General features: G+C 60.1%; 1 protein-coding gene across 3 annotated transcripts; it reads left to right on the top strand.

The window, feature by feature from the left end:
• The first annotated feature begins 1,232 nt into the window (after positions 1-1,232).
• Positions 1,233-13,877, top strand: Fam78a (family with sequence similarity 78 member A). 3 transcript variants are annotated; one of them, XM_027942750.3, is made up of 2 exons: positions 1,233-2,122; positions 11,009-13,877. In XM_027942750.3, the coding sequence occupies exons 1-2, from the start codon at positions 1,800-1,802 to the stop codon at positions 11,535-11,537; spliced, it is 852 nt and encodes a 283-aa protein (XP_027798551.1). In that variant the 5' UTR covers positions 1,233-1,799; the 3' UTR covers positions 11,538-13,877. The 3 variants fall into 3 exon arrangements, with proteins under 3 accessions (XP_027798551.1, XP_071457162.1, XP_071457163.1); XM_071601061.1 differs by lacking the exon at positions 1,233-2,122 and adding an exon at positions 6,293-6,489; XM_071601062.1 differs by lacking the exon at positions 1,233-2,122 and adding an exon at positions 6,509-6,654.
• Positions 13,878-16,422: the final 2,545 nt, after the last annotated feature.

Genomic DNA, 16,422 nt, shown 5'->3' with positions numbered 1-16,422 from the left:
GAGGAGGCGGCGCCCGCCCGCCCGCCGCCGCCTGCGGACCTGCATCCCCGCGGGGCGGGCGAGCGGGCGGCGGTCCCTGTGTGCCGGCTGCGCTCGGGCCGGCGGCTGCGGGCGGACGCGGGGGCCAGGCCGGCGCAGGGGCCGAGTTTCTGCAAAGTTTGACCTGGTTGCCTTTCCGATGCTGCAGCAGCGCGAGGCAGCGCGGGGCGCGCCAGGCGGCTGCGGCGCGGCGGCGGGGCTGAGCGGCGACAGCACGCTCACAATGATCATAAAATAAGGGCGGCGCGTGGGGTGGGGGCGAGAGAGCCCCGAGCCTCAGCCCTCCGCCCCCGGCCACCCCCAGCAGCCCCGAGACAGGAGGGCCCTGGGGCCCTGGGCGCCGACGCCGGCTCAGACCCAAGTAGAGAGAACCGAGGGACATTGCCCGGGGGAGGGGGAGGGGGCGCCCCGAGAACGTGCCGGCGGCGGGGTCGGGGCGCCTGGAGGGTGGCGACCCGGGCGCGCGGAGCGGCCCCAGGGGCAGGTGAGTCGGAGGCGCTGCCCGGGTGGGGGCGTGCGCGCCAAAGTTCCCCGGCAGTGGAGAGCGCGCCCGACGCGCGGGGTTCCGGGGCCGCTAGCGGTAGGGGAGTGGGGACAGGGGTGCCCAACGCGGCGGGGCGGGGGCACTGCGCCTCCTGGGGTCCCGCGACCCCCGCCCGAGAAGGAGCGCGCTCCCGATCAGACCGGTCTGGGGACTAGGACTGCGTCCCCAGGGGACTGGAGGGACCCGGGTGGAGAAGGGGCGCCGGGCAAGTCCTGGAGGCCCGCTGCAGTGGCAGCGGGTCGCCCCCCACCTCACCCCGGGCCGCGAGGGTGTCAGCGGAGATGTCACGGGCGGCGATTATTCGCTGGAGCGCGCGGTCGTGCGGCCGCCACTGACGGGCTGGCGGGGGGGCCGCCGCCTCCGGGGAGACCGCCCAGAGCCGCTCCGTCAGCTCCGCAGCCGGCGCCCCGCGCACACGCGTCGCCGCCCACGCGCGCCCCCCGCAGCAAAGTTCGGCTCAACTTTGACGCTCTATCCCTTCCACCTCCCGGCAGGTCCTCCGTGGCCGCGGCGAACCAGGCGGCGGCGGCCGGAGCGCAGTCCCGGGCCCCGCACGGCTGCCCCCGGCGACAGCGACAGCGGCGAGGAGCACGCGGCGCGCCCGCCAGCGGGCGCCGACGGGGACCCGGCGAGCGCAGAGCCCGGAGCGCGCCTCCCGGGAGCCGCGGGTGGGCGCCCAGCCCCGGGGCGCCGAGACCTCGGCCGAGTGAACGGAAACCGCTCTTCAATTGACTGGGCCCCGCCGGGCGGGCGCGTGTGCCCGGGGGAGCGCGTGCGGAAGGCAGAAGGGCAGGAAGTCAGTCTTCTGCAACGAGGGTGGCGCGACCGCGCGGGGACCGAGCCTTCCTTATTTATGTGTCTGCCAGCGCTCGCCTGCTTCCTCCGAAGACTTCAGGGAGAGTCTCCGAGCTGCCGTCCCCGCGTGTGAGGCCCGGAAGGGCTGGAAGTCAGAACAACATGCCTATCCACTAAACTCCAAACTTTTTCTTTTTTTAACCCAAAGAATATCGGTGATTTTTGTCCACTGCTAGGAGAAGAAGAGAGAGCCCAGGGCTCTTGAGATGCAGCAAAATCCTTATTTATAAACAGGCCCAAGGTAGTGATATGCAAATCCCCTGGACCCAGTGAGTTTTCTATCCTATGGATATCAGTTTTGAGGTTTGAGATTGGATTGCACCTCCCCTCTGCACTGGGTCCCGCAGCCTCCATCCTTTCAATGCCCTGTTTTCTCTGGGACTGCTGGCCTTCCCAGGAGATTAGAGTGGTCCTGTGTGCCATGGGCTGTATTCAGAGCATCGGAGGCAAAGCCAGAGTCTTCCGGGAAGGGATCACCGTGATTGACGTGAAAGCCTCTATCGACCCCATCCCCACCAGCATTGATGAGTCCTCCAGTGTGGTGCTCCGCTACCGGACGCCCCACTTCCGGGCCTCGGCCCAGGTGGTCATGCCGCCCATCCCCAAGAAAGAGACCTGGATTGTTGGCTGGATTCAGGCATGCAGCCACATGGAGTTCTACAACCAGTACGGAGAGCAGGGCATGTGAGTACTGTTCAAGACCCAGCTTGGGGGCTGCTGGTGGGGGTCAGCTTGGAGGCCTGGGGACGGGAGGAGTGGGTTAGAGATCCCCACGGAGGGGGCCTCCCCTGGCCAGAGGGAAGCTTTAGGCAGCCGTGGAAGTGGCTTCTGCATGGTCTTGGGCCAGGTGACTCCCTGGAGGGTTTACTTGTTGATCCAGACTAGGAATCATGGCTCTAGGACCTACTGGCCATTGCCCCCTGGGTTCCTGTCCTTCCCTCCAAGATGCCAAGAAAATAGAGCCACATTCCTCCCTAGGCCTCTTTTAGCAAACAAGTGTTCCATCTGCCTGAAGAGTGTCAGGGCCGTCAGGGGTCATCAGAGAGGCCACTGCTCTGCCCCTTGTGCTGGACTCTCGAGCCCTCTGGTTGGGCCTGAACTTGTGCTTTCAGATACACATGAGGCCCTCAGGGGTGCTTGGGAACATTTTGACATTGCAAGGGGCCTTATGTTGAGAGGGTCCTTAGCTTTAGAAACCTGGTTGAAGCTCTCAGCCTCCCAGGCATTAGCAGTGTCAGCATCTGCTGTCCCTCCAATGGAGAACTGACTAGGAACGGCTAAGGAGCCCACTAGCCTCTTCCCTGCAGCCTGGTCTCTGAAATGTTTGTGTGGTCCTTGTTCTGGCATGTTCCTTGACCCAGAAATAGCCATCCCAAGGTAGAAAGGGCAGCTGGAGATGCTCTTAGGGGAAATGACTTGACTTGGTCACCCTGGAACAGGGCTGTGCAAAAGTTGTTTCTGAGCATGAGGACCTTTGTGGGACCTAGGTGAGCCCCAAGGGGCAGGCTGCCAATTTGATGCCCATGACTGTCCCTGGACACAGCCCCATAGCCCTCTCTCAGCACCCACCCCAGGGAGCGTTACTTCCCAGCTCTGCAGGTGAGGAAGAGGCGAGTTTACCCCAGTGTTGGAGCCCATCACTGATGGACGATCATGCTGGGCTAGAAGGGCTGCAGACGGCTGGGCACAAATTGCGTGCCCTGTCCACTTAGCGACTCTAGGTTCTAAGGGAAGCAGGATGATTGTGGTAAACTTAAAAACGGGCTGTAACTGTGATTTCCCAAAGACTGTGGGGTACACAGGGCCCATGGAGACACTTGTGGGCATCCCTCCAGAAACCTGGTCTCCGTTCACTAGTTCTTCCTATCATAAGAGAGGCTATTAATGCGGTTTAGGTGGGGGGCTGGCTTCCATTCCAGGAAGGAAAACGTGACTCTTGGTTACTCAGGGAGGACCTTTCCTAAGAAGGCTTCAGCCTGGCTTTGCAAAGCATCCGGGACAGTTGTCGACAAACAAAGGTTTCCCTCAGGGGTTTCTGGCTAAGCCTAATTTCTTGCCTGATTTCTGTTCAGCCAGGCTGAGAGTCAGGGAGCTGGGCGACCTCACCATTACTGTGCCAGTCCTTGGTTCCTGGTTAGACAACCTCGTGCAACTCGGACTCTGAGGTCAAGCAGACCTGGGCGGGAGGCCAGACTCTGGGATGTGACCCTAGGCGAGTTCCTTAGTCACTCTGAGCCTTGGTTTTGCTTTTCTGCAAACTGGGGCTAAACATAGCCCCTTCCCACGGATTATTTGGAGAACTACTCAAGACGACCTCAGCCAAGCCGAGTGGACACTCAGTGTAGGCAGCTGTCCTTTGGCATTGCTGTGATTGTGATTCTACTGGACGGGAGTGAGTGACAGTATTTGTAAAGCTGAGGATTTTGGCTGAAACTAGAGTTGGGACAGATGTCAACTACTACCAGGTCTTCCTCTTTTACACAGGGACTACACCCTAACTTTAAAAATTTAAAAATAGCTCAGGTCAGGGATGGTTTAAGTGGCTAAAGCCATTTTCCGTCTCTCCATTGCCCTTACAGTTTTGTTGCTCTGGGGCGTCTGTCTCCTTGCATTCTCCCTGGGTGCCCTGGTGTCGGGTAGGACCAGCCCTGGGGAAGGGGAGGGCATGCGGCTCCCTGGGAGGGGCAGCACTGGGCTGCAGAAGGTCCCCGGGTGGTGGCTGGGGGGCAGCCGTGGAAGTCCTTCCTGTTCTTTGCACATGGGGATAAGGAGAGAGCTCCCCGGAGGCTGCTGTGAGGATTCAAGGGGAGGACGGGGGCAGGCGACAGCGTAGGAGGCTGCCCAGCTTTTTATCACTAGTCAACAGAATGGAAGGAGAGCTGGAACTGCCAGGCCCCCAGTTCCTGGGCCCTGCTGTGCTCTGTGCTCACCCCGTGCCCTGAGAAGTTGAGGGGCTCTTGGAAGCCTCCTGAAAGTAAATAGAAGCATTTACCTGGGATTTAGAAGAGCCTTCCCATTTTCCCCATCCGAGACTTCCTACGATAACTACTGTTTCTGAGTCTTAAGCCTCAGGTGCAGCATGGGAGAGTGGAGTGGAGTCAGTGAGGTAGACCAGAAGCTGCTACCAGCCCGGCCCAGCATGGTCCCTGCTCCTTGCCTGAGCCAGAGTGGGGTGCAGCTTCATGCCAGAGGTTGGGGGACTTGAGCAGAGGGAGAAACCAAGCAGCGTCTCCTGTCACTGCCCACTCCATGCCAGTAGCACCCCTACCTGATGTGACAAGCACAAAGGTCCCCAAACATGGCCCAGTGTCTCCTGGGAGGGGTGCCAAATCACCCTAGTTGAGAACCACTGGATCCAACCCAGACACTTGGAATCACTACAGTGAAACCTAGGCCCTGGGCTTCAGTGGCCTGGGCAGGGGACTGCCTGCCAGGTGGCCAAGCCTCCATCAGGGCTTCTGTTCTTCACAAATGGGTTTGTGCTCAAAATATTAATTCCAAATACTTAGCCGAAATCCATAATGCCCCCAACGTTATCCCTGCTGGAAATTAATCTCTAAGCCAGGAGGTGAACTTTTTAGAATGAGATTCTGGGTTAGAAGTGTTTGAAATGGAATAATAAATACCAAAGCTGCCACCTCAGCAACGCCCCGACTTTCACGGAGAGCTGGGAAATGGCGCTTCCCCGTGCCAGCTCGAGAGATTCTATATGGTTTTGGGTCCAACCCACATTGCTTTAAAAGCCAGCCCCCCTCCAGACTGTTGGAGACACCTGCCTCCACAGCCGTCCTCCGCAATTCCTCAACTGCCACCTGTCAGCTGGCGTAGAGCCTTCTAAGTGACAAGTCACAGTTTCTCGCCTGTGTGGGAGACACTCGCCTTGTCCCTAGCTTGCCCTTCTCTGGAGCCCCCAGGGAGCCTGGCCCACATCCAAGGCCAAGGCTAGGAGCCATACGGCTCAGGATTCTGCCATCGGGCAGCCTTGGGTGTGAGGAGAGGAGAGTAGTTCAAACGGAGGGTCCCTTTGGGTTGACAGTGCCCTGTACCCATGTTTGGCAGCAGGTGGGTCTGGCCCCAGGCCCTAGGTCAGTCTCTTAACCTTTTAGAGCCTCAGTTTCCATCTGTGAAATGGGAACGCCAGCTCCTCCCTCGCAGGAGGACTTAGGGAGAAGACAGGCCGCAGGTGCTCAGGGCGCCCCGGGTGCAGGAGCTCCTCCTCCACGACGGCTAGCGGTCTGTCACTGTGAATCAGGATTACTAGTAACGGGTTATCATTCTGCACCACCTGGCAGAGAGCGGGCTAAAGGCTGCTGCACTGAGTCTGCCACCCATCCCTTGTCCTGGGCTTCCCACACCCTTCTGTGGCAGGAGAGCCGGGCCCTTGAGGCTCCTGGGTCTTTCTGGCCCACACGTGTGCTGGCACCTGCTGTCACGGGGTTCCAGGGGCTGGTGGGGAAGGGCGGGCAGGGAGGAGGGATGCTGAGTGGGGGGAGCTCAGCTGCCATGGGCTCCCCTTCAGAGGGTGCTCCCCAGGACCTCAGGAGGGCCTCGTTTTAGGATGAGGCTGCAGCCTCCGCCCGAGACCTGCCAGGGCCTGCCAGAGGAGGCTTCAGGACACAGATCTAGGGGGCCCGGAGGAATGTCCCTGCTGACCACGTGGCCTCTTCCTGAAGCCCGGGGCCTGTGCTTCAGGCTCTGCACAGAACAATTGAGGACGAGGCTTCCTCTCTGTGACCGGAAGGCGGCCTCCCCCCATCTGCTGGGCCCTGGCGGAGGCAAGGGCGGGGTGGGTGGGAGAGGGAAGTCCCTGTGTGGAGGCTTTGGGGTGGGAGGAAGTGGTGGGGGATGGCCTGGCCCAGAGAGAACTCCCCCTGGACCAGCCCTGGCCAAGCAATGGCTCCAGCCCTTGTCCACCTTCCGAGTCCTGGAAACAAAAGCTGGCTGCTCCGGGAGCGTGCAAGACAGCCAGGGTCATCAGGGAGATGACAAAATACTGAGGTCCTTTGTTACTGGTCAGATCGGGCGAAAATGAGAAAGCTCAGCGTGCTTTGGTTAGTGGGAGTACCGTCCAGGCGGTTCTGCCGGGAGGGCTGGCTATTCAGATCTCATACCCTTCAGCTGGGGCGTCCTGCCGGAGCCTGGCTCACAGACCCCTGTGCCCCAACCGGGCCTGGCTCACGGGGGCATCCAGAAAGTACACGCTAAGGAGTCAGCAGGTGCGTGCATGTAGGGGTGGGGACAGAAAGATGGATGTGCAGGGATGCAAACTCAGCACTGTTGACAGTAGCAAAAACCCCCAACAACCCCAGTGTCCTTCCGCAGGGAGCATGGTCTGTCTACAGAGGGAAGTGTGAGGGGCCGCTGGGTGGACTTGGAGGTGTCCCTACCGGGCAGGAACGTGATGTTATACCGCTGCGTTTGAAGGGGAGTTGTAAGACAATATGTTATAAAGAAAACACTAGACATGGGACATTCAGAGAAAGGCCTAGGGATGGAGCGTGGTGAGTGGCCTCGCTGGGGCAGGAGGGCAAGGAAGAGATGGCTTTTGGTTTTCATTTTATTTATACACTTCTTTAGGGCTTGCTTTAAAAAAAAAAGTACATATTTATAACCGAAAGCTAAAATTAAACAAGCACTGTGGGTCTTCCTGTCCCAGTCGGGTCCAGGGCTGTGGCCTGGGTTAGGAGGGGTGGGGTGGGCAGGAAGAGGGTGGCTGCCCCAGAAGGAGTGGGGTTTGTTGTTGGGGAGCCTCAGCAAAGGGCCTGAGGGGTGGGGGGAAGCCTCTAGCGCCCTCCCCTGGCTGTGAGCAAGCTCTGGGGGCCTGGGAGGTCGGAGCCCCCGGGGCCACCACAGGTGGGGCACCTGGATCCTTGTCCAGTGTGCTAGGGGACTGGCTCCTGGCCTCAGTTTCTGTAAAGTTGTACAACTTTTCCAGAATGAATACTTTGCAAATTTTACCAAATTATAAACTGCACATTTGGGGACCAGGTGAGATAATCCCTAAATTCCAATCAGGCCTGGGTGGATGATTGGAACCAGGGCTGGGCAGGAGAGCTGTGGGCCCAGCAACATGTGTGATGCGCGTTAGAAAGCAGGTCTAGTTCCGTATCTCTGCATGTGCAACCTGTCCTTTCAGAGGCGCTTCCTAGGAGAGACTGAATGTAGTCGCACTTTTTAAAAAGTGATTAATTTTAAGGGGAAGAGTTAAATGAATAAGCATGCAGGAGACGCGTAGATGAGACCAAAGTGAAGGGAGAAACCCAGCGATTGGTGAACTTTCAGGCCTGGCACAGAGGGTCCTCTGGTCTTCTGGCTGTGGAGTCAGGACTGGGGACCCTGAACAAAGGGAGGAGGCAGGGCCCTTGGGGGCTTGGAGGGCCCTGAGCCAGCTGGGGAGAAAGCCCAGGCCCCGCTCACCACCCACTTCCTGTTGATGCACACTGTGAGGACGGCCTGGAACCCTCATCTGTACTGTTCTTCAGAAGTCCGGAAAGGGGTGCACCTGTCGGCCTGGTAGAGGTCACAGAGGTGGCAAAGTCACCCCTGTCCTCAAGGCCTTGGAGGGTCTGGGCTGGCTACTGGCTGGTGGCTCCACCTGAGGCCCTGAGCTGAGGTCACCCCACAGGTGACCCTCCACCACTGCCAGTCGAGGCTCCCTCGGGAGCAGCCTCCCCCATCGCCAGCCTCCTGTGGCAGCCTTTCTGCCTCGTTCCGACTCGCACTGGGCAGGTGTGCTGCTTGGAGCCTGAGTGTGGGTAAGCCCAGGCTCGTGCTGTGAGCGCTAGCTGGACCCTTCCCAGGAGTGTGACCTTGAACTGGGCCTCTAACTTCATTAAGTCTATCCCCAGAGTACATGTGGCATCTGGCACATCTGTGTGAATGGCACCCGCTGTCACCACATCACTGTGGTGACAGCCCATCCTGCTAGTGGTGATCCCACCTGCAGCTCTTCAGGGGAGCAGAGGCTCTGAGGAACTCGGGGTGCCTGACACTCCTCATGGAGACCCCTGTGGGGCTCAGGACCCAAGGAGAGACTGTCACTGACAGTCCTCGGTCAGGCCACCAGCGTTTGTCCTCCCTGACTCTGGGCCAGGCTCTGGGATGCTTCCTGGCTGTGTGGTGACGGGCAGACCTGCTCCCTGCCCTCTCTGCCCTTGTGGTCCATCTGGGGAAGAGATTGCCCACAAATGATGGCATAATTATTTAATCACCCTCATGCGTGTGCCAGGAAGCAGCAGGATGGGGATCTGATGGCACTGAGCGCTGACCGAGGCCACCTGGCCCATGGGGAGGGTCGGGGCAGCATCTCTGGGATGCTGGCCCCAGAGCTGAGCGGCGAGTACCTACTAACTAGGACAGGAGGCGGAGGACACTACTCCTGGTCGAAGGCTTCGGGACGGGAGGGGCAGGGCCACTGGAGGCACTGAGACTCGGGCCCTGGCTCGCGAGCCCGGGGAGCGGTGTGCGCACGCACTCTGGGCTTCAACCACACGGGGTTAGGGCCCCGGGCCCCGGGAGTCCTGGCTGGCTTAACAGGGTCGGGGCAGTGTAACCAGATTTGTGTTTTTAAAAGCTCGCAGGAGGCTGGGAGACCAGGAGGGGTCAGGGTCCCTGAAGGCAAAGGAGAAGGGGCCTGTGGAGTAGGGTGGGCCCGGGCCCCTGGGGTGCAGCCCCTCCGTGTGGAACTCACACTTGAAGGCACATAATCTGAAAGCATAAATGAGGGTCAGAAGAGGCGTCTGGTCATCAGGGCTGGCAGGTCTCTTGGTCCTGGAGGCACACCTGCCACTGCTGGCGCCTCCTCCACAGTCTCCAGAAGTTTCCATCGACACCACTGACTGCACAGGCACTTCCAGGAGTGCATTGTTAGGCACAGGCTGCTGACGGAAGGGGGTCTGCCATGCGGTCACGGGGCTGGTGGCTGGCTGAGTTGCTCCCTGTCCCTGGGGCTGCCTCCTGGACCACACTCCCCGCCCCCAGGCCCTGCGATGAAGACGTGGCAGTGTCCTGGGTCTGAGTAATGTGCTGTATGAGACTGCTGCCTGCTGGCTCATGGTGCTGTCACCTGTCTGTGACTGACCCAGGCCTTGGGCTTTAGGGGGCTGGGGCCAGAGAGATTGGCCATTGACGCTTTGGAAGTGACCTAGGGCTGGGCCAGAACTAAGTGCCTTTGCCTGTGTGCTGCCTGCACTTTAGACGGAGGTGTGGCTCAGTGGTGGAGCCCTTGCCTGGCATGCAGGAGTCCTGGGTTCCAGCCCAGCCCAGCATGTCAAAAAACTAACGAGAAAACCAAGACTAAAACCACTTTTCAGGATGGGTCTGGTCAGACCCGGGGCCTGGGCCCCACTACTTAGCCAAATTTCCTGGGAAAAAGTTGCCTTGCCTGCCCCACTGCACGGCTTTCAGGACTTGCCCAGGGTCCCATGCCACCAAGGGGGCTGAGACTGACAGCCCACGGGGTTCCAGACTACGTTTCGGGGCCCCTGCAGAGAAAAGCAAGTCAGGCTGACCACATGCTGGCCAGGGGCATCTGCCCAGACGGTCCTCTCAGCTCCCCAGCCCGTGGATGCAGCAGGGCATCACTGGTCAGCACGCAGCACTGAGGGCTGGCTCTGAGGCCAGGAGGGAGGGCAGCCTTTTGGGAGGGGCCCTGTCAGGTTTCCTCTTGTTCTATTGCTCCAGAAAAGGGGCCCAGCAGTCTCCGCTGCCCCTTCGAGGCAAGCTGGAGAGGAAGAAGGGTTGCTGGTGGGGAGGAAGGGGCACTGCAGCCCCAGGACTTCCCCCAGCGCCGGCTCTGGCCTGGGTGAGAGGGGAGGAGGGTAGAGCTGAAGGGCTCCAGGGGGGCTGATTGGCAAGGGAAAGGCTGGCGTCACCCCCTTTCTTGGGAAGGACACTGAAGCCCAGAAGAGGACTCAGTCTGCCAGGGGTCAGACACTGGCCACAAGAGGGGTCAGGCATCATTTCTAGATTGGCTGGCCCATGGGCTCCTGTCAGCCCCTACAGCTGGAGGACACTTCTGGGGAGGGGCACAGGTGCAGGTGGGAGGGGCTGCCGACCTGCTTTCCCTCCTGACATGCTGTGTCCTCTGGGAGTCTGCAGCCTCCACCCTGACCAAGGACACGGGGCCGTGCTGCACGCCACTGTCTCTCTGGTATCTGTGGAGACCCCGCTCTGTGGTCACTGCATTCAGCCAGTCATTCAGCCAGAGCACGTCTGTGTCATCACTGCCAACTACCAGCAGGCCCTAGTCACGGAGGGGCAACCGGAGCCTCTCTAAATCCCAGCTGGGATCAGGCCTGGTCTACCGCAGAGTGGGACTGAAGACAGAGGGTCGGTCCCTGAGGAGTCTGATTTAGATGGTGCTGGAGCACAGGACGTGGCCCTGCCTGGGGTCACCCACCTGGCATCGGATGCCTGTTTCCTACCTGACCCTCACCTAGACAGCAAGCCCCAGGGTCAAAGGACACTGGTGTGCTGTGTCCATCCTATTCTCAGGGCCTGGTCCACTACGACGACAAAGACAAACCTTGCTGAGTGACCGAGTGAGTGACCTGGCCTTCTTTGTCCTAGGTCCAGCTGGGAGCTCCCCGACCTTCAGGAAGGCAAGATCGAAGCCATCAGCGACTCGGACGGGGTGAACTACCCCTGGTACGGCAACACCACGGAGACGTGCACCATCGTGGGCCCCACCAAGAGAGACTCCAAGTTCATCATCAGCATGAACGACAACTTTTACCCCAGCGTCACGTGGGCCGTGCCGGTCAGCGAGAGCAACGTGGCCAAACTGACCAACATCTACCGGGACCAGAGCTTCACCACGTGGCTGGTGGCCACCAACACCTCCACCAACGACATGATCATCCTGCAGACGCTGCACTGGCGCATGCAGCTGAGCATTGAGGTGAACCCCAACCGGCCCCTGGGCCAGCGCGCCAGGCTGCGGGAGCCCATTGCCCAGGACCAGCCCAAAATCCTGAGCAAGAACGAGCCCATCCCGCCCAGCGCCCTGGTCAAGCCCAATGCCAATGACGCTCAGGTCCTAATGTGGCGGCCCAAGTATGGGCAGCCGCTGGTGGTGATTCCACCCAAGCACCGGTAACAGCCAGGACGCCTGGCTAGGTTAGACTCACAGACGATGATTCTGCTCAGACAGAACCCAACGCGCTGTTGGTCATTCAGCAAATACAACCACTCTACCTTCTCCAGCGGGCGGATCTCACTGTGCTGATGCCCCCCGCCCGCCTCCCGGCTCTCGCCACCTGCTTCCTGTGGGGAGGGGGGGAGACCAGCGGACGGACAGACCCCAGGAGCACCTTCAGGGGCACCCTTCAGTGTCCCCTGGGGTCTCCTTTCCTCTCCTTTCCTCTCGACCTGCCGTTCACTTGCAGCCGATCCCTGAAACACTGCTTTTTTTTTTTAACTCCTCTTTCTGGGGTTCAGGGGCAGGAGGAGGAGGCACTGAGTATGGGGGAAGCCCAGGCCTCGGTGTGTGGGGCGGCTCCCCTCCTCCCTGGTCCTCTGCCACGCGGCCTTATGTAGACTCGCTTTGCCAAACTTTTGCCTTAAGCCGAATTTAAAGGAAAAAAAAAAAAAAAGGAAACAGAAACAACACGGGGTCTCTCTCCTACTGGACTGTACCTCTCTGCCCGAGGCGGAGGGCGGGCATCGGGTCCAGGGAGAGGGCCACAGAGCCACCCAGTTGTCTCAGAAGGGGGACAGTGTGGAAACTTAAGCCTGAAACCAGTTGCTTGTCCTTCTGCTCAAGCAGACCCACAGATTCTGCCGAGGGCTGTTCTCCCCACCCTGGGCAGACGCCCTCCTGGTGCTTGCCGGGGGCTGTGAGCTGGGGCGCATCCGCAGTGGCCTCTCTCTCCTCACAGCCTTAACTTGCCTGGGGTGGCTCCAGAGGAGGGGGGGCCCGGGAGCAGTAAGTGACCCAGGGGATTTTCACCCTCTCCGTCCCCACCCATCCCAGCTCGTCCCCTGCAGCGTGCAGCTTTTCCTGTCCCTCCACACTGGTCCCAGCACCACACGACAGTCCTCATTTGAGTCTCAAAGGTAAGAAAGGCACCTTGTCCCTCCTTTCGCTGACCTCAAGACTTGAATCTGGTGGCGCCCACGCCCTTGGCTGGCTGTCCTCAGCCACTGCAAAGGAGCCAGTGCCAGCCTTCTGGCTAATCTCAGGGGACGCACCCCCGGCTCTCTGGGGGAGGCTGCGGACAGGCTCCAAGCCCCAGGGGTGGCGCAGGCAGGCTGTGGGGGGCACCTGAGCCACACCTAGGCACTGTGCCTCTGGGAGGTCTGGGGTCAGCTGAGTGCTTCTCCTGTCCTCCGAGAAAGAAACCTAGACCCAGGGCAGGGAGGGTTCATCAGGCCACTGCAGGGGCTGGGCTGGCAGAACAGTGGCCTGAGGACGGCCATCAGGTGTCCAGTCTTGGGTCTGCTCTCTGGAACCCGAGGACAGGTCTTGACCGTTGTCTGCTGCCCCTGGGCACTCCCAGGGACCCTTGCCCGAGCCAGGCCCCCTCAAGCTTGCCAACCTCCAGCTGCATCTCTGGCCCTGCATTCACACCCACAGTGACCAAGCACAGGAAACCGTCAGACAGGGGAAAACCACCTCTGCTGCAGATGAGCCACTGGCAAGAGTCTCAGTGATGATGTGAGGGGACGCAGGCATGCAGCGTGGTGTTCAGGGAGCCGCTGTCCAGGGCTGGGCCCTCTCCTGGAACTGCAGGTTCCCTTTGTGTGTACAGAGGCCCAGCCGCCAGAGAGGCTGTGGCCTTGAGTGGGGAATGGTGGGGTCCCAGCTCTGCCGGCTGGGCCTTCTGGCTGGAGGCCGTTCTCTACACTCAGGTCTTTCTTGCACTAAAGAGGAGACGGGCCAGGGCAAGGTGCCAGGAAGCGGGGTTCTCAGCTGGCCTGGTCATCACCAAGGGTCCTTCTTGGAGTGGGGCTGTGAGGGAGATCCTCAGCTGCTCTGGAGCACTGGGGCTCCTAGGCCTGCATTTCTTGAGTGTGAACAAGCATTTGAGACAGGGGCCACTCCCTCCCCATGCATGGCCTGCCCTGCCCACCAGGGCCCCTGGCCGTCATCCCAAGCCCCTTCTTCTCCACCCTCCTGCCTGACTGAAGTTGGGGCTGGCAAGACCCCGAGAGGGTCCAGGTCCAGCTGAGGATGCTCAGCGTGACGTGCACCCAGTCCCAGGCTTCCTGCGGGGCCTCGAGTCTTCGACGTCCCCCCACTCCTGGACACACACTCCTTCCCAGCAATAAGAGCCGTCTCTGGTCGTGGAGCGTACTGTGAAAGTGATCCTGGGTCCTGACCAGGAGGCACAGGACTCGAGGACAATGTAAAATGAGCCTTTTTTTTTTTTTTAATTTAAAATAAAAAAAAAAAAAAACCACAATTATAAAGAGAAATAAAGTTAATTTTAAAGTAGGCCTGGCTAGGATCTGGGTGTTTCTGGGGTGGTGATTCATTTCGGGGATGATGGCTTGGTGTGGTGGCCACGGGGCCACTGGTAGGGGAGGACGGTGTGAGGCTGGGGTTCTGGTGCTGAGGACCTGCAGGTGGGGAGGCCAGCCAGTCCCTCAGCACAGCTGCTCCTGTCCACAGCTGGGGGATCTCTGCACCCAGAAGTGGCCCTGGCCAGCACCTAGGTGGTCAGTGCCCTGCATGGAGGAGGGTGGCAAGCTGGCAGTCAAGCTGGGACTTGAGAGCAGCTTGGCTTTGGGACAAACAGCAGAACCTGTCGTCTGGGGTGATCAGTTCAGACTGGGTTCTCCTCAGCCCACCCTGTAGGCCTCCAAACCTGCCGGGGGGCAGGTGGGCTGTACCCAGGGGAAGTCCTCCCCTCCAGCTGAAGCCCGCTTCTCTGAGGGGGCTGTTAGCTGGGTCTGGGCTTACTCCAGGTGGACCAAGGGGTCAAGGCCACCTGTGTGCAGCTCTGGCAGACACTCAGACCTCATACAGGAAGGGATCCTCAGAGTGGCTGCCTCCTGGCCGACATGGCATAACGTGCCAGGAGGGAACTCACCGCGTCCTACAGTGTCCTCACATAGTCCCACTGGGAGGTGTTACCCACATTTCACAGATGAGGAGACGCAGAGCAGAATCAAGGAGCCACCTCAGGCATGTGCCTGTGAAGAGGCGGAGCCAGGATTCGAACCCTGGCCCAGAGCCAGCCTCTCGCTCCTGCCTGCTGGGCCTGAGTGGTGACTCACACCAGTTACTACTATTAAGAAGGCCCCAAGCTGTAGCTCCCTCCATCCCGGGTCCTTGGGGCAGGAAATGCCTTTCTCCCCACCCACGTCTTCCCGGAAGTCTCTGTGCGGCCTGTCCTCTGTGGCCCTTCCAGCCGGGCCGTCTAGCTAGGCCGCGGTGGTGGGCGGCCTTCCTGCAGAGCTGAGGGGTCAGGGTGCCCGAGCAGCCACAGTGGGCCCTGGGATCTGGTTTCTTCTCTGGGTTCCGCACAGCGCTCTGCATCCTGCCTCTGCGTCTGAGAAACCAACGCAGGAAATTGCATAACAGGCCTCATGGCCGCCCTCCACGCGACGGCTTCTGGGTGGGGCCGTCACTGTCGTGGTTTGGCTTTTGGTTGTGGAGCTGGTCCCTGAGTGCTGCCCACAGAGGCTGTGTGTGTGTGTGTGAGACAGAGAGAGAGGGAGAGATGGGGGGGGTGGGGAACCAGGGAACCAAGGGCAGAGAAAGTGGGCCCGGGTCACGCCAGGACGGAGCAGGCACCCAGGAATACGGATCTTCGCGTGGGCACGCGGCGTGGCTCCACCTTCAGGGAGCAGACCGTGCTAGGAGGCTGGTGGGGAGAAGAGTGGATTCCGAGTGGCATTTGAGGTGCAGTGGCAGGTTCCAGCCACTCAAGCCGATAGCCGGTTAAATTTAGAAGCTCAGGCTGGGCGGCTGAGAGGCACAGACTCCAGGCCTGGCCCAGCTGTCACAGGTCCCCACCCCCAGGTCCTTGCCTGGGAAGCAGCTGTCTGGGCTGGGCAAGGCCACCTGCCAGAGATGACTATGGGGACCAATGCTCTGTGGCCCCACGCACCTTGAGAGCCACTCCTCAAAGGGGACGAAGACTCACCATAGGCTAGGTCACGGGGCACAGAGGAGCCCCACGGGGTCCCAGAGGAGACTGTTCCCAGAGGCTGGGGTGGCTCTCGGACCCCTCCAACAGCCCGGCATGTTCCACAGCCTCTGCTTTTGTTTCTCTCTTGGTCATCCCCGCTCCACCCGGGCACCTCCCCAGGAGCTGCCCCCCAGATGGCTGGAGACTGGACGTCCAATTAAAGCAAGTATTTCAGCTAGCAACCAGCCACTGGGCACACGCTATCCCAAAGTTGTCCATCCCAAGGTCACACCACGAAGACCCACACCTCCCTGGCAGGTACTTGGCTGCTGCCAATGCCCTACCCTGCCACCATCTGCCATCTCCCCTTTTCTCCAGAAAGGACCTAGGGGCCTACTAAAGGTCACTCAGCTTGAAGTTGCAGAGCTGGGCAGCTCGAATACCTGGACTTCTACTGGCTCTCTGCACTCCTGCACCACAGGTTTTTGGCAGCCCAGTTCTGCAGACTCAGTAGGACGGTCCCCTTGCTCAGAGTGGAGCAGACCCCACCCCCCACCCCCAGTGTGACTGCCAAGTACCGGGCCTCAGCAGCCCTGCTGGCAATGGGACTTTTTTTTTTTTTTATACTGGGGATTGAACCCAGGGGTGCTCCACCACTAAGCTACACCCCTATCCCTTTTTATCTTGAGAAAGGGTATCACCAAGCTTCCCAGGCTGGCCTCAAACTTGTGATCCTCCTGCCTCAGCCTCCCAAGAGTAGCTGAGATGACAGGTGTGCTCCTCTGTGCCCAGCAGAAATAGAAAGTTTCAAATGCAAGAAAAGGCATCTGAGCAAATGGATTCTGTCTTTGTGCCCATGTCCAGAAAGGCAAATATAAAGGGTGACCTCGCACCTGGCAAAGG

Source organism: Marmota flaviventris, chromosome 13 (assembly GCF_047511675.1).
Source record: "Marmota flaviventris isolate mMarFla1 chromosome 13, mMarFla1.hap1, whole genome shotgun sequence".
Taxonomy (NCBI): Eukaryota; Metazoa; Chordata; class Mammalia; order Rodentia; family Sciuridae; genus Marmota; species Marmota flaviventris.
Note: the sequence above shows the minus strand (reverse complement) of the source record. Positions and strands in the feature narration are given on the sequence as shown.